Source organism: Microcaecilia unicolor, chromosome 12 (genome assembly GCF_901765095.1).
Source record: "Microcaecilia unicolor chromosome 12, aMicUni1.1, whole genome shotgun sequence".
NCBI lineage: Eukaryota > Metazoa > Chordata > Amphibia > Gymnophiona > Siphonopidae > Microcaecilia > Microcaecilia unicolor.
Window position 1 is genome coordinate 16,505,647 of NC_044042.1, and position 16,541 is coordinate 16,522,187.

A 16,541-nucleotide genomic window follows, 5' to 3' on the forward strand; every position below is an offset into this window, starting at 1 on the left:
GTGGGAGTTCTGGAGGGGATCAGGAGTGGGAATTGACGCTATTCTGGGGGGGAAAGAGTGAGATGGGGATGAACTTTGTATGGAGGACTCAGAATCAGGGGGCATCGGACTGGCCAGATACGCTTATGCTAGTATCCAGCTGAATATTGGCAGCATAAATCCTGGCAGCTTCCTCCTGGTTGATCAGTCTGAATATTCAATGCCAGTGGCTGGACATGGCCCAGTATTGAATATTAGGGCATAATTCTGAACACTGCTGTCAGAATTTTAAAATGTGCTCACTGCTGCTGACTGAATATTGACCAGGATGACTCTCAGATTTTGTTTAAAACATTTTAGTTCTTATCCTACTAAATAATAAGCAGTTAAAGAATTTTTTGACACATTTAATACTGAAGCTTATCATTCTTCAAGTTTTTTTGGGTTCCTTTTTATATTTTTCATCCCTTCTTGCCCCTGTCCCTGCAACATTCTGCTGCATAGAAGCCTTGGCTGACCAGAGGAACAGATTTGACTTTTGAATCAAACCCAGATGACTAGTCCAGCCCAAATTATTTCTCTTTCAAAAAATGCATTGTTAGTCCAATAAAAAAGGTATCATCTTATTTTCTTTCCTATTTCATTTTATTTCTATTTATTACCTTTAAAAGTGGACTAACATGGCTATCACATCACTCTACTAAAGAAAGCTTTTAAATGTGTTTTGATATTTCATACAAAATGCAAGCTCATGTTGTTCTTCTGCAGAAGAAAATACACGAGTTGGAAATACAGATAACTGCTGCTGCTGCTGAACATGAAGAACACTTGTACAAACATCTTGCCAAGCTAAAAGAAGAACGGGACAAGGAGATGTAAGTTTTCTTAATCTGTTTTATTTTCTGCAGTAAGGGGCCCACCTGCTAAACTGTAGTAAAATTTGCAGTTACTGTGGTTAATGCAAGACTTTACTGTGTGGGAGCTGCAAATTTAATGCATTATTGTTTGGGCCAGTCCCAATATTTTGTATTGCAGGTCAGGTGTTAGGGCATGGTACCTGCTCCCAGTTAACAGGGAAGCACTTGCATAGAAGCATAGAAAATGATGGCAGATAAAGGCCATATGGTCTTGCCAATCTTGCTCATCTATACTATCTGCTATCTTTTCCTTTCTCTAAGAGATGCTTGTCTCACACTTTCATATATTTAGATATAGTCTATTGCCTTCTTATTCCTGCTAACCATTCCTCTCCCTGTCACACAAGCATCCTTCTAGCTTTTATTTTCACCTTTTCTTCCTGTTTGGCCATTTTGAGATTGTCAGATACAATCACTCCCAAGTCCCGCTGTTCCTTTGTGCACAGAAATACTTCATCCCTATATTGTGGTTCTCCCTCAGGTTTTTGCAGCCAAAATGCATGACCCAGCATTTTCAGCATTAAGTCATTGTTGTCATATTCTGGACTGTTCTTCAAGCTTTGCTAGATTCCTCCTCATGCTATCCACACCATAAGGGGTTTCCTACCCTATTATAGTGTTTGGTATCATCTACAAAGAGGCAAACCGTCCCAGACAGCCCTTCAGCAATTTCACTCACAAAGATGTTAAAAAAAAAAAGCATGACCAAGATCCGATCCCTGCGGCACACACTGGTAATATCCTTTCTCCAAGGACAAGCAGGCAAATTGTATTCTCACAGCTAGGTGACCTGGTGCGTATGCTGACTAGCAAGATTAATGCACTGGTGCTTTCCTACTCAGTGCACGAGCGTGAGTCCCTCAGTCTTCATTTTTCTGTGGAGCCATGAGGATACGTCATCGTGTTTTGCTCTTAGTGCTTTTTTTTCCCCTGATTCTCAGTGCCTTCCCATGTGGGTATTTTTGTCCCTTTCGTGTTATTATTCCTTCCTCTTTATTTTATTCTTTTATTCTTTAATTATTTTAGTGTTTGGCTTTATTACCTGAATCTTGCAGTGAAACTTCTTCTTTGACATGCCCAAATGCAGGGAGAAGCTGCGGGGAGTTCTTCCTTCTCCGGCTCCTTCAATTATGTGATAAACCGCTATCACCACCTTCACGTTTCTCTCTTCAACGGCCACTTCTGCTGCTGGGCGGGAAAGAGACCCAGCTTGGACGGTGAGCTTTCGCTGAGCCTAGAAGGATCCTTTACCCCCCTCCCCCCCAATTCCTGGAACCACCGCTCAGGCCTGCCTACCATAAGAATTGGAGGACGCCAGTGATTCTGGTGTAGTGGGGCCTGCAGAGCAAGGGCGCAATGGAGAAATGAAACCAACTGCAATGCAAGTGGGAGCTTTAGGGTTGCTATCAGTGGTGAGCACAGCGCAGATCCCAGTGGTGCAGGCAGAGTCTGTCACTGGAGCAGTGTCATCACAGGCAGGAGAACTGCATGTTGCTTCGGCTTTTGCTTCTCTGCTGAAGCTGCTGGTGAAGCCGAATGTGGTGACTCTGGACACTCTGTGGATGGCCTTGGAGAGTTTTCACCAGGTTTGCTCTTCTTTTGTTTCAATATCTGCTATTTCTGCCGCTAAACTGCAGGACTCGGAGGCTAAAGTTAACTCCTGCACTGCCGAGGTTGATTTGTTGGATAAATTTGTTGGTGAACTGAAGTTCTCTCATTCATTATTAGTACAAGATAATATTGCAGAAAATTGAAAACTTGAAAAACTTTCAAAGAAGTTTGAATCTAAGATTTTTAAATTTTCCACAATATAGTCTATTTCTGGTGAAAGACCTATTGCACAGTTTTTTGCAAACTGTGCTGAAATTTCTGGAAGCAGCTTTTCTGCCTCTTCAAAAAATATATTTGACTTCATCAACAACAAAAAAAAACAGTGACCATGCCCTTGGGGCACTTAAATATTTCAGTCTGAAGCAGTAGCTCGAGCCACTTTATCAGTCTCTTTTGTTTTCCATCAAGACAGGTATTTGGTTTTGAGATTATATTATAAGACTGGATACTTCACTTATGGTTTCCTGACATGTCCAAGTGGATGCAAGCAAGGTGAAAGAAGTTTTTGAATTACTTTCTATAATAACTTTACTAGGAGCTTCCTTCCAACTTAGATTTCCTTGTAAATGTTTTGTGGTTTACCAGAATGTTCAGTATATTTTCTTTGAACCTGCTCAACTGAGATTTTTCTTGGAAGGCAAGGGTGTTACTTTCACTTAACCCCTAGTTTGTTAGAACCGCTATGGGTCTATTGTGCATAGGAGGAGCAGTATTTCTTATTCTTTATTTTTTTCTCCTATTTTTGTATCCATCTTCCTATGGATTTACTATATTTTGCCCCTCCCCCCATTGTGGACTCATTTGAAGATACATTTCCCATACTTTCAATGATTCTATTGTTATATTGTTATGAATTGAAAATAAATTCAGATATCAAGATATCATCTTGATGTATTATTTAAAATTCAGATGTAAAAAAAAATTCATTTTGTAGTGTTTCTGGCCCTTCCTTTCTTTTTCATGAGTTGCTAGACATTTTTAGGCCAGAGCACCAATCTCAATTTGAATGCTACCCCTTTTTACTGTTCACAATTGAGGAGTTTAATTTGGCCGCGTTTCTTGATGCCCAAGAAGACACCAAGTGGCTTCAAAAGGTGCTTCCAGTGTAATCGGGTGATTTCTGTGATGGACCCACAGTCTTGGTGCATCAGGTGACTTGGACCTGACCATGAGCCTAACTCTTGTTCTCTCTGTTTGCAATTGAGGGTACAGTAGGTCCAGCAGGAGAGACTTTTGGTCTCCTCAAAGGCTGATACATTGGCATTGGAAGCATTGACCTTGATGGCTGCTAGGACTTCACTGCCACTGGAAGTACACCGGCACCGAGGAGGTCTCCACCTCTCTCGACATTGGGTGCTGAAAGTAGGCCCCAGGACTGATCAGCATCGGACCTAATACTGAGGGCAGATACCAGTTCGAATCATTGGCACTGAAGGACTGCGATGCTGAACATCGAGAGAAGCCCAAGAAGCATAAAAATCAGTCCTCATCAATGCTCGGTGCCAGGAGCTTCGGGGCATTGCATTGCCGGTACCTGAGAAGTGCTTGTCACGGAACCCAGGATGGTGAACCCTTGGGCTGCAGCCAGGCTGCAACAGACAAGTCCTCTGGGGAGGTGCACAGCAGAGGCGAACCAGGCACTGAATACAAACAGGTACCAGACATGGCAAATAGACAGAGCACACTCAAGACAAGCAACAAGCACCACCAGAAAAAGGAGATAGACCACTCAGGCAGGCCTCACGGCCAATCCGGAATCCACTCGTACAGAGTCCAAGCATATGGGCCTCACGGCCGAACTGGAACCGAATCATACCAGAGGAAAGGGAAAAGAAACAGAACGGAATTTCTTGAGCAAGTACTACTCAAGCAGTGCACACACACTGCAATAAACAGAGCCACAAACAAGGGGTCAAAAGACCCTACACACAGACACAAAGAACTGAAGGGGAAAAGACAACCCCACTTAGACTCACATGGTAGAAACCACAAGTAAAAAATAAGAAAACCACACAGGAAGGCAGCACAGGACTGGTCTTAGAACCACAGCTATAAATGAAAAGTCCTAACCAAGTCAAACAGACATCACACAGAGAGGTAGCTCAAGGCTGAGCTAGTAGTCACAGCAAACAGAAGAGTGACCACTCAAGGCTGCGCTAGTACTCACAGCTAACAGGAAGAGCAACCCACTCAAACTCAAAACAGAAACCTCACAGAGAGGACTCACAGAAATCACACAGGGAACTCTCAAGACAAGGCCACGCAAAGGAACACTCACGGCTATGCCATATAGAACTCAAGGATAAGGGAAGCCACTCAAAGGAATACTCAAGGGTGTGCCACCATGCACTCAGTGGAAAAGGGAAGCCACTCATAGGAATACACAAGGTTGGCCACGCAGAAGGGTAAAGGGGAGCCACCTATAGGAATACACAAGGCTGTACCACACAGCACTCAAGGGTAAAGGGAAGCCACTCATAGGAACACTCTAGGCTGAACCATTCAGCACTCAGGGAAAAGGGAAGCCACTCAAAGGAATACACAAGGTTGGCCACGCAGCACTCAAGGGTAAAGGGAAGCCACTCATAGGAACACTCTAGGCTGTACCATACAGAACTCAGGGAAAAGGGAAGCCACTCAAAGGAATACACATGGCTGGCCACGCAGCACTCAAGGGTAAAGGGAAGCCCCTCATGGGAACACTCTAGGCTGTACCATACAGCACTCAAGGGTAAAGGGAAGCCACCTATAGAAGTACACAAGGCTGTTCCACATAGCACTCAAGGGAAAAGGGAATCCACCCATAAGAATACACAAGGCTGTGCCACACAGCCAAATAACAGACACAAGAGACAAAGGGAAAAGCAAGCAAACAGGAAAAGCTGTCTTTACATACACAAATCAGATGAGCAATGCTCACAAGAATCAGGAGACAAACCCAGTAGACAAAGAGTTAAAGCAGGCTAAAGGGAAGGGTTGCTTTTAATACACAAGTCAGAAAGAAGCAGGGCTTACACTGCAGTCAAAGGATTAAAGCAAGCAAAGGGAAAACAAGCAATGTTTATTTATTTAGATTTTGTTCACACCTTTTTCAGTAGTAGCTTGAGGTGAGTTACATTCAGGTACACTGGATATTTCTCTGTCCCAGGAGGGCTCACAATCTAAGTTTGTACTTGAGGCAATGGAGGGTTAAGTGACTTGCCCAAGATCACAAGGAGCAGCAGTGGGATTTGAACCAGCCACCTCTGGATTGCAAGACTGGTGCTCTAACCACTAGGCCACTCCTCCACTCCACTTACCAAAACTCAGCCAGCACCCAAAGCCAGGTAGGGAAAGGAAAGGCAGGCAGAGACAGAGCACACCCAGCTGCACGGAAGCTAGGTAATCAAGGAAAGCAGCTGGGCTGGCAACAACTGTCTCTCTGAACAGTGAAAGGTAACAAGGGAAACCACACAGGGAAACAGAACAGGCTTAAGCTGGAGAGCCTAGACAACAAGAAAAGAATCTATTCAGGTTCAAACCAGAACCACACACAAACATAAAAACAGAACAGGGCTTTGCTTGAGAGCAAACCTAACAGGAAAGTAATCCATACAGATTCAGACCAGAACCACTCACACAGGGCTCATGGCTTTGCCTAAAGGCATAGCATAACAAGACCAGTTCCCTCAGAATCAAACAGTACAACAAGAAAAAGGAAATTGGACCTGTTGCAATGGCAACACAGGAAAGCATTCTGGTCGCCGCATCTCAAAAAAGATATAAAGGAATTAGAAAAGGTGCAGAGAAGGGCGACAAAAATGATAAAGGGAATGGAACGACTTCCCTATGAGGAAAGGCTGAGAAGGTTAGGGCTCTTCAGCTTGGAGAAAAGGCGGCTGAGGGGTGATATGATAGAAGTCTACAAGATAATGAGCGGAGTAGAGCGGACAGATGTGAAGCGTTTGTTTACACTTTCAAACAACAACAAAACCAGGGGACACAAGATGAAGCTAGAATATGGTAGATTTAAAACAAATAGGAGAAAGTTTTTCTTTACTCAGCGTGTAGCTAGGCTCTGGAACTCGTTGCCGGAGAATGTAGTGACAGCAGCTGGCCTTATGGAATTTAAAGGGGGTTTGGACAGATTTCTGAGGGAAAAGTCCATTAAACATTATTAATTTTTTTTTTTTTTTTTTTGGGGGGGGGGGGGAGGGGGGGGGGAGGTTGCCGGGTTCTTGAAGCCTGGATTGGCCGCTGTCGGAGACAGGATGCTGGGCTTGATGGACCTGTGGTCTTTTCCCAGTATGGCGGTGCTTATGTACTTCTGAGGCTGCCTCTCTCCCGGCTCCCCTGCCTTTGCTGATGCCTTCCATCAATGAGCGGTTCCGAGCCATGCTTAGAGAGGAGATACTGCAGTTGCAATCCGCTCAGGAACTGAGAGTGCTTGCACCAACTGTGGATCAGCCCCAGATTGTTCCTGAGACTCCATCCATGCCTATGACATCAACTCATGCAGTACGACACTCAATTTTGGGGGGAGGAAGCCTCCCTGAAGTCTGACGATAGGGCTTTATCTTGGTGATCTTTGGTGCATGGAGATGGTTCCACTGAGCCAAGACAGGCAAAGACTCACTCAGTCTGATCTGATTATGGTGAGGAATTTGACTTGGACCACTCATGGGACTTAGAAGAAGACCCTCATTACTTCATGGATGAAGAGTCTTATGGGGTACCTTCTGATCCATCTCCACCTCGAGAGACGTAAATCTCCACCTGAGGGTCTCTCCTTCACTGATTTTGTCAAGGAGATGGATTCTGCCCCCATTTAAGTTGGAGATGGAGGAGGAGCTCAGGGCAAAGATGTTATCGCCTCCTAAGGAAGGGGTCACAATACCTTTGCACCTTATCCTTAAAGATGCACTGACGAAAAACTGGGAACCTTTCCTTTCTTTGCAGGTCGTACCTAAGAAGGTGCATATGTAGTATTGTATCCAGAAGGCTCCTGGATTTGAGAGGGCACAACTGCCTCACCACTCTCTAGTTGTCAATCTGCCCTCAAATGAACCAGGAGCTCCAGGACAAGATAGGTTTGGAAACTAGACTTGTTTGGGAGGAACACTTTACAGGCCTCGATGCTTATTGCCCACATCCAATCCTACCAGCTCTACATGTGCCTTTGCAATCTTTGTTATGCAGTACACTAAGTTTTGTGGATTCTCTCCCACAGGAGCATTCAACAGAGCTTCACCAGTTGGACAGTAGGCAGCTGGAGTATAGGAAGTATCTGGCTAGGGGTGAATATGATTCTTATGATATTGCATCCAGACTGTCTGCTATGAGTGTGGGGATGTGCAGACTTTCATGGCTGCTTGTGTCTGACCTAGAACCAGTGGATCAAGAGAGGTTTGCGGACGTACCTTGCCAAGCAGACATTCTTTTGGGGGACAAGGTGGAGGAGGTTGCTGACCTCATAAAGAAACATACTGATACCATCCAGACCCTGTCTTGGCAACCTCCAGCTGCAGCCCCTTCATCTAAGAGGTTTTTGAGTGAGCCTAGGTGACAACCCTACTACTACTTGCTCTGCACAGAAACCCCAGGCCCAGCGTTCTTGGCCTCGCCAGTCCTGTTCTCACACGTCCCAGCCGGTTCCCCAGTTGAAGCAAGGGAAGAGCTTTTGACTGGCTTCAGGAGAGCGTAGCCACACTCAAATTAAGCATTCCGGATAGCCTACCAATAGAGGGGAGGCTGAATGTTTTCCAACACAGGTGGCCCTTTGTAACTTCTGACCGGTGGGTTCTTCAGATAATTCGTCTTGGCTACACCCTACATTGGCATCAAAGACCACCAAATTGCCCACCGAGAACACAGCTCATCACCTCTCGGCATAAGCAGGTACTTGTAGAGGAAATCTCTTCCCTGTTGCAGACCAATACGGTCGGACCTGTGCCATGAATCGAAGAAGGGAAGGGATTCTATACCAGGTATTTCCTTGTGCCCAAGAAAGGGGGGGGGGGGGTTCAACCCATCCTTGACCGAAGAGCTCTGAACAAATTCCTGGTCAAAGAAAAGTTCAGAATAATCTCCCTGGGCACCCTTCTGCCTGTGATTCAGGAAAATGATTGTCTATGCCCTCTGGATTTAAAGGATGCCTATACCCACATTTCAATACTTCCCAGTCACAGGAAGTATCTTAGATTCCAAATAGGGAAACACCACTACCAATATCACGTTCTTCCATTTGGCCTCAAGTCAGCTCCCAGGGTATTCACCGATTCTCTGAGGACAAGCAGGCTTACCATTCTCACAAGTGGGTCGACGATCTGCGTTGCCCAGTAATCGGTAGATAGCCAGAAAAATAAAAAACTTTACAGAGCCTTCTAAGGTGTGTGACACGCCTCACTGCTCATGCACGGAGCACCTTCCAGCCCGTTGTGTCTCCGCGTCTCGTCAGTTTAATACAATAGCATAAAAATGGAACAAAATACGAAGAAACAACTCCAAGGGGAGGTGGGCAGGACTGTGAGAATGTGAAGCCTGCTGTATCTTCACTTCCTCTGAGGATAAGCAGGCTTACCATTCTCACAAGTGGGTCGATGATCCAGACACTTTTACTACAGCTGTGCTCTGCTGGAGCCAGTCAATAGCTCATCCCTGGCTTTTGCTGGGGAGCAGCAGGGACCTTGGTTGCATGCTGTTGACGAGAACGAGCTCGCTGGGGCTGAGCCTGAGCAGGTTGGCGAGCTGCAGGAGCATATCAACACAAAGAGTAGGAATAGGAAGCACTCTGCAATCCACCAAAATACCTCCTAGATGAGAGAGAAGATATATCCTCTGTGTACTTTTTGATTTGGTCAACAACCTCCTCGATCTTCTCTCTGAAAAGATTATCTCCCCAGCAAGGGGCATCCGCCATTCTCTACTAGACCAAATGGTCCAGGTAAGAAACACGCAGCCAGGAGAGTCTGCGTATTGCAATACCTTGGGCAGAGATTCTGGTTGCCACGTCAAAAGTGTCGTAAGTGTCCCTGGCCAAGAACTTGTGGCATGCATTCTGCTGCTTGACCAGCTGGCGAAAAGGCTCAGCCTTCCTCAGAGGGAGTGCTTCAACCAAGTCGGACAGCTGCCTCACTGAGTTCCTCAAGTAGACGCTTGTGAAGAGCTGGTATGATTGAATACAGGCGATGAGCATAGTGGCCTGATACATTTTTCTCCCAAAAGAGTCCAGGGTTCTGGCTTCTGTACCTAAGGGATCTGAGGCATAGTCCTTAGTACATCTGGCTTTTTTGAGAGCGGCATTCACCACCATGGAGTTGTGGGGTAACTGAGATCACCAACCCAGGTTCCCTGTGGATCCGATATTGGGTATCAATCTTCTTGGGGATCACAGGGACAGACAGAGGAGACACCCAGTTCCGTACGAGGACTGCCTTGAGTACCTCGTGGAGAGGAGCCATCACTGCCTCCTTAGTTGGAGAGGTGTAGTCCAGGACCTCGAGCATCTTGGCTCTAGGCTCGTCTTCCACTTATATAGGGAATGGAATGGCCTCCGCCATTTCCCGTACAAAGGAGGTGAAGGAGAGACTCTCAGGTGGCAGCAGTCTCCTCTCAGAGGGGAAGGCTCAGAAGGGATCCCATAGCACTCATAGGAGGAGAAGTACCTGGGATCCTCTTCTGATTCCCACGAGTGTTCCCCTTCAGTACTGGACAGCACTTCCCTCATGTCTGGTCGACATGGAGGTCCTATGTCTTCTAGAACGGTGTTAAGGAGTTGGCTCCTTCCTCTACTCCGGTGAAGTTTGCTCCACTGACGTCGAAGGAGAGTCGGTCTGGGTGGCAATGGACACCGTAGCCGCAAGCAACACAGGTGCCGAAGACTACACCGTGGGCTGAGAGCCAGGCGGGGCCACAGTGAGAGGCATGTCAGGCGCAGGCATCCCCGATGCCAGTGCACATCGCTGCAGAAATTCCTCCAAGACCTCTGGGAGCAAGGCCTGGATACGCTTGTTGAGAGCCACTATCAGTAAAGGCTGAGGGGCCGGTGCAGGGTCAGGTTGTCGAACCGCCTGGGTTGCGGGAGCAGGATCTTGGCTGCTGGGAGAAATACGCATTGGCACCTCCTGAATAGAGGGAGAGCGGTCCTCCCAGTTTAGCTCTGGCTTTTTTTCCATAAGCAAGAGCACAGGTCTCGACAGCACTCGCCTCTCAGGTCCGAAGGAGCAAGCAGGTCACAGTTTGGCAAATGTTGAGTAATGAACCACATGGCCTCAACAGTGCATGTCACTCTCTTGCAGTCTCCACTTGAAAGAGGCCCAGTGGACCCTAGCTTCCTAGTGGTCTCAGAAGGCTGGGAATCTAATGGATGTAATCCAGATTCCTCCAGAGTTGACTAATGCCTTTCTCTGGTGGACAATTCAGACGATTTTGACTTTGGGTCTACCATTCCAGATTGCACCTCCTCAGAAGTTGCTAACAACAGTTGCATCAAACCTGGGATGGGGAGTTCATAAGGATGGGCTTCACACCCAAAGGTCTGCTCAGAAAACACATCTCCATATCAACCTCCTCGAGCTGAGGCCATATGAAATGCTCTAAAGGCTACAGAACCAAATTATTCTCATTCAAACAATGTGGCGAAACAGTGGATTTTCCAAGCCTTTGAACTATATTAATTATTCTCTGAGGACAAGTAGGCTAATATATTCTCACAAGTGGGTGATGCCAATCTACATTCTGTCCAGCAATTGGAGTTCATAGAAACCCTGCTCGACAAACAGAGTGTTGGAGCCTACCTCCCGGAGTCGAGAGCGGACAATCTTGTCTCGCTGGCATACAAGGTTCGTGCCTCTCAGCATGTCACAGCTCAGCAGATATTGAAATTTCTGGCCCACTTGTCTTCCACAGTGTACGTTACACTTATGACATGTCTTCACATGAGATCAGCTCAATAGACCCTGGCTTCTTAATGGTATCAAGCCACGAGAAGTCTGCAAGGGTAACATGTGTCCTCAGAGTTTGTTCGCCCTCTTCATTGGTGGACAATTCGATCCAGTTTGACTCTGGGACTTCCATTTCAAATTCCTCAGCCACAGAAAGTGTTGATGACAGTTGCATCTCTCCTGGAGAGCTCATGTAGATGGGCTTTACACTCAAGGAGCTTGGTCCTCCTAGGAAACAAATCTTCAGATCAACCTCCTAGAGCTTCGAGTGATCTGGAACGCTCTAAAAACTTTCAGAGATCGGCTGTCTCATCAAATTATTCTTATTCAAACAGTCAAGTTGCAGTGTATTTCATCACCAAACAAGGGGGCACCGGATCATGCATGTTCCTTCAAGCCACTTACCTGGCTGCCACAAACAACACCCTGGCCAACAGGCTGAGCAGAATATCTCTCCATATGGGCATGGCCCGCAAGATCTTCCGAGCATGGGGCACTCCCTCGGCGGATCATTTTGCTACTCAAATCAACTACGAGATCCCTCAGTTCTGTTCCTTGCTTCTGGCTCATCGCAGACTAGTGTCAGATGCTTTCTTCCTCAATTGGGGGACACTTCCGTATGCATATCCTCCCATACCTCAACTGGGAAAGACTTTGTTAAAACTCAAGCAAGACCGTGGAACCATGATTCTGATCACTGTACTGGCCATGGCATATATGGTTCCCTCTTCTTCTGGAATTATCCTCCAAAGAAACATGGAGATTGGAGTGTCTTCCGACCCTCATCATGCAGGACAAAAGGTCACTTCTACATCTCAACCTTCAGTCTCTGGCTCTCACTGCTTGGATGTTGAGAGCCTATAATTTGCTTCCTAGGGTTTTTCAGAGGGTGTCTCCCGAGTCTTGCTGGCTTCCAGGACAGATTCCACTAAGAGGTGTTACTCTTGTAAATGGAGGAGGTTTGCCTTCTGATGTGAGAGCAAGGCCTTAGATCCCCTTACTTGCCCTACACAGACCTTGCTTGAATATCTTCCACACTTATCAGAGTCTGGTCAAGACAAACTCCGTAAGGGTTCACTTTAGTGCAATTTAGTGCTTATCATCAGCGTGTAGAAGGTAAGCCCATCTCTGGACAGCCTTTCGTTGTTTGCTTCATGAGAGGTTTGCTTTTGTCAAAGCTCCCTGTCAAACCTCCTCCAGTGTCATAGGATCTCAACGTCATTCTCATCCAGCTGATGAAAGCTCCTTTTGAGCCACTGAATTCCTGTCATCTGAAGTACTTGACCTGGAAGGTCGTTTTTTTGGGGTCAATGAGCTTCAGGCCTTAGTAGTGGATGAACCTTATACTAAGTTTCATCACAACAGAGTAGTCCTCCGCACGCACCCTAAGTTCCTGCCGAAGGTGGTCACAGAGTTCTATCTGAACCAGTCGATTGTTTTGCCAACATTCTTTTCTGACCTCATGCCATCCTGGCGAAAACAGCTTGCAGACCTTGGATTGCAAGAGAGCATTGGCCTACTACATGAAGAGGACAAGACCTCATAGACAGTCTGCCTAGCTTTTTGTTTCTTTTCATCCCAACAGGGTGGAGGTCGCCATCGGGAAATGCATCATTTCAATTTGGCTGGAAGATTGCATCTCCTTAACTTATGCCCAGGCTGGCCTTGGAGGGTCATGTCATGGCTCATAATGCCAGAGCCATGGCTGTGTTGGTAGCCCACTTGAAGTCAGCCTCCACTGAAGTAATTTTCAAGGCTGCAACATGGTCTTGAGTCCATACATTCACATCACACTACTGCCTTGAGCAGGATACCCTACACGACAGTTGGTTTGGGCAGTCAGTGTTGCAGAATCTGTTTGGAGTCTAGAATCCAACTCCATCCTCCTAGGCCCATTTTATTCTGTCCAGGCTACACCCTCATTCAGATTGTATATTGTTTCATGTTAATCTGTGTAATTTCCTCGCTTTTGCGAGGTCCAGTTGACTAATGTTTGTTGTTTTGGGTGAGCCTGGATGCTAGGGATTCCCCACTTGTGAAAAGATTGAAGCCTGCTTGTCCTTGGAGAAAGTGAAGATGCTTACCTGTAGCAGGTATTCTCTGAGGACAGTAGGCTTCATATTCTCACAGTCTCTCCCACCTCCCCTTGGAGTTGTCTCCTTGGTTATTTTTACTTTATTTTTTTGCTTTAGTATTACTACTACTATTTAGCATTTCTATAGCGCTACAAGGCGTACGCAGCGCTGCACAAACATAGAAGAAAGACAGTCCCTGCTCAAAGAGCTTACAATCTAATAGACAAAAAATAAATAAAGTAAGCAAATCAAATCAAGCCCCCTCCCTGCCCGTCTTCAAGTCTTTGCTTAAAGCCCACCTCTTCAATGCTGTGTTCGGCACCTAACCCTTACCGTTCAGTGAATCCAGACTGCCCCAATTTGACTGCCCCTATCGGACCGACCGTTCACTTGTCTATTAGATTGTAAGCTCTTTGAGCAGGGACTGTCTCTCTTTGTTAAATTGTACAGCGCTGCGTAACCCTAGTAGCGCTCTAGAAATGTTAAGTAGTAGTAGTAGTAATGTGAACGGGAAGGAAGAGAGGAGGGTAGGTGGAGGCGAGTGGTTACAAGTGGTTACGAGTCAAAAGCAATGTTAAAGAGGTGGGCTTTCAGTCTAGATTTAAAGGTGGCCAAGGATGGGGCAAGACGTAGGGGCTCAGGAAGTTTATTCCAGGCGTAGGGTGCAGCGAGACAGAAGGCGCGAAGTCTGGAGTTGGCAGTAGTGGAGAAGGGAACAGATAAGAAGGATTTATCCATGGAGCGGAGTGCATGGGAAGGGGTGTAGGGAAGGACGAGTGTGGAGAGATACTGGGGAGCAGCAGAGTGAGTACATTTATAGGTTAGTAGAAGAAGTTTGAACAGGATGCAAAAACGGATAGGAAGCCAGTGAAGGGTCTTGAGGAGAGGGGTAGTATAAGTAAAGCAACCCTGGCGGAAGACGAGACGGGCAACAGAGTTTTGAACCGACTGGAGGGGGGAGAGGTGACTAAGTGGGAGGCCAGCAAGAAGCAGATTGCAGTAGTCTAAACGAGAGGTGACAAGGGTGTGGATGAGGGTTTTGGTAGAGTGCTCGGAAAGAAAGGGGCGGATTTTACGGATGTTGTAAAGAAAGAAACGACAGGTCTTGGCAATCTGCTGGATATGAGCAGAGAAGGAGAGAGAAGAGTCAAAGATGACCCCAAGGTTTCGAGCTGAGGAGAATGAGAGCCATCAACAGAAATAGAAAACGGGGGGAGCGGGGAGGTGGGTTTGAGGGAGGGGAAATGAGAAGCTCGGTTTTGGTCAAATTTAATTTCAGGTGGCGTTGAGACATCCAGACAGCAATGTCAGACAAGCATGCTGAAACTTTGGTTTGGATGCAAGGTGAGATATCAGGGGTAGAAAGGTAGATTTGGGAGTCATCAGCATAGAGATGGTAGGAAAAACCATGGGATGAGATTAATGAACCAAGGGAAGAAGTGTAGATAGAAAAGAGGAGGGGACCAAGAACAGAACCCTGAGGTACGCCGTCAGGCAGAGGGATAGAAGTAGAAGAGGATCCACCAGAGTGAACACTAAAGGTGTGGAGGGAGAGGTAGGAAGAGAACCAGGAAAGGACAGAGCCCTGGAATCCAAGTGAGGAGTATGCTGTGATTGACAGTGTCAAAAGCAGCGGAAAGATCAAGAAGAATGAGGATGGAATATTGACCTCTGGATTTAGCCAGTAATAGGTCATTGGAGACTTTAGTAAGCGCAGTTTCGGTTGAGTGGAGAGGGCGAAAACCAGATTGTAGTGGGTCAAGAATAGCATGTGAGGAGAGAAAATCAAGGCAGCAGCGGTGAACAGCACGCTCAAGTAATTTGGAGAGAAAAGGAAGGAGGGAGATGGGTCGGTAATTAGAGGGACAAGTAGGGTCGAGTGAAGGCTTCTTAAGGAGAGGTGTGACCGCAGCATGTTTAAAGGCAGCAGGGACAGTCGCAGTGGAAAGTGAGAGGTTGAGAATATGACAGATAAAAGGAATAAGAGCAGGAGAGATGGCATTAAGAAGGTGGGTGGGAATGGGATCAGAGGAACAGGTGGTACATTTTGAGGAAGAAAGGAGAAGTGTAGTTTCCTCAATAGTAACTTCAGGAAAGGAGGAAAGGGAATGAGGGGAAAGTAATTCGCTTAATTGGGGGTGGGGATGGAGGGAGATGAAATGCATGCCCCTCCCCTCCTGTGCCCCCCATGGATTGCTGTATATGGACTGCCTTTAATCTCACGATTAAAATGTTTTATCCAAATGCAGCCCTATTTATTACCTTTAAAAAAGACTAAAATGGCTATCACAGCAGTTTTAATTTTTTTAAAAATTTACAGGTAACTTTTAGCTTTACATTTTTCAAAGTCCCTAATTTGGATGAATCAAAGCCACATATTCGGACTGCAGGTGTAAGAAAGAGTCTCCAGACTAATGTTTTTGTTTTGTAAGCATTTGAGAATAATATACTATAGAATCTTATTGTACATCAATTATGGTAATTGGTTTGTTCTCTGACTATATTATTTCCTATAGGCTAAAATATGAGGAGTTAACTGAGGATTATAATAAAGTTTTATTAGAAAAAGAACAAATGGAAAAGGATGTTGATAATACTTTTACTGAGGTCAAGAACCTTCAAAACAGTCTTAAGGTGAGCCAATAGAAAGGTTTGTTGTAGAATTTTCACAGTTTGAATTAGGAATTATGGACCTTTATCTAGACAAATGTGTTTCTCTGAAGATACACAATCAAAGAATATATCCTTGTCTCTGATACCATATATTATCCACTGCAAAAACCAGGACTGTTTAGCCACAAAAGTATATATCTCTGTATCATGTGTCCCACGTAATGTCACCTTTTACACAATCTGGCATTATAATGTGTTTTTTTTAGTACCCTCAGATATAACCCACTGTTCAATGCAGTCAATCAAGCTGCCAATCAGTGGTATAGCACTTCTTTCATCGGGTTGCTCATTTAATGTTTATTAAGAGGGTGTTTCTTGTGAATAACTCATACACCCACACCCCAGTGCTATATACATTATTCAAC

The 16,541-nt window shown here is 45.8% G+C and overlaps 1 protein-coding gene across 1 annotated transcript in view; it reads left to right on the forward strand.

Annotated features, from left to right (window-relative positions):
- The window catches only part of LOC115482081 (synaptonemal complex protein 1-like), a 265,107-nt gene extending 248,958 nt beyond the window's left edge, over positions 1-16,149 (forward strand). The window contains exons 9-10 of the mRNA XM_030221644.1: positions 748-854; positions 16,020-16,149. Coding sequence (XP_030077504.1) covers positions 748-854; positions 16,020-16,149 — 237 coding nt within the window. The remainder of the gene's footprint in view (positions 1-747; positions 855-16,019) is intronic.
- The last annotated feature ends 392 nt before the right edge of the window (positions 16,150-16,541 follow it).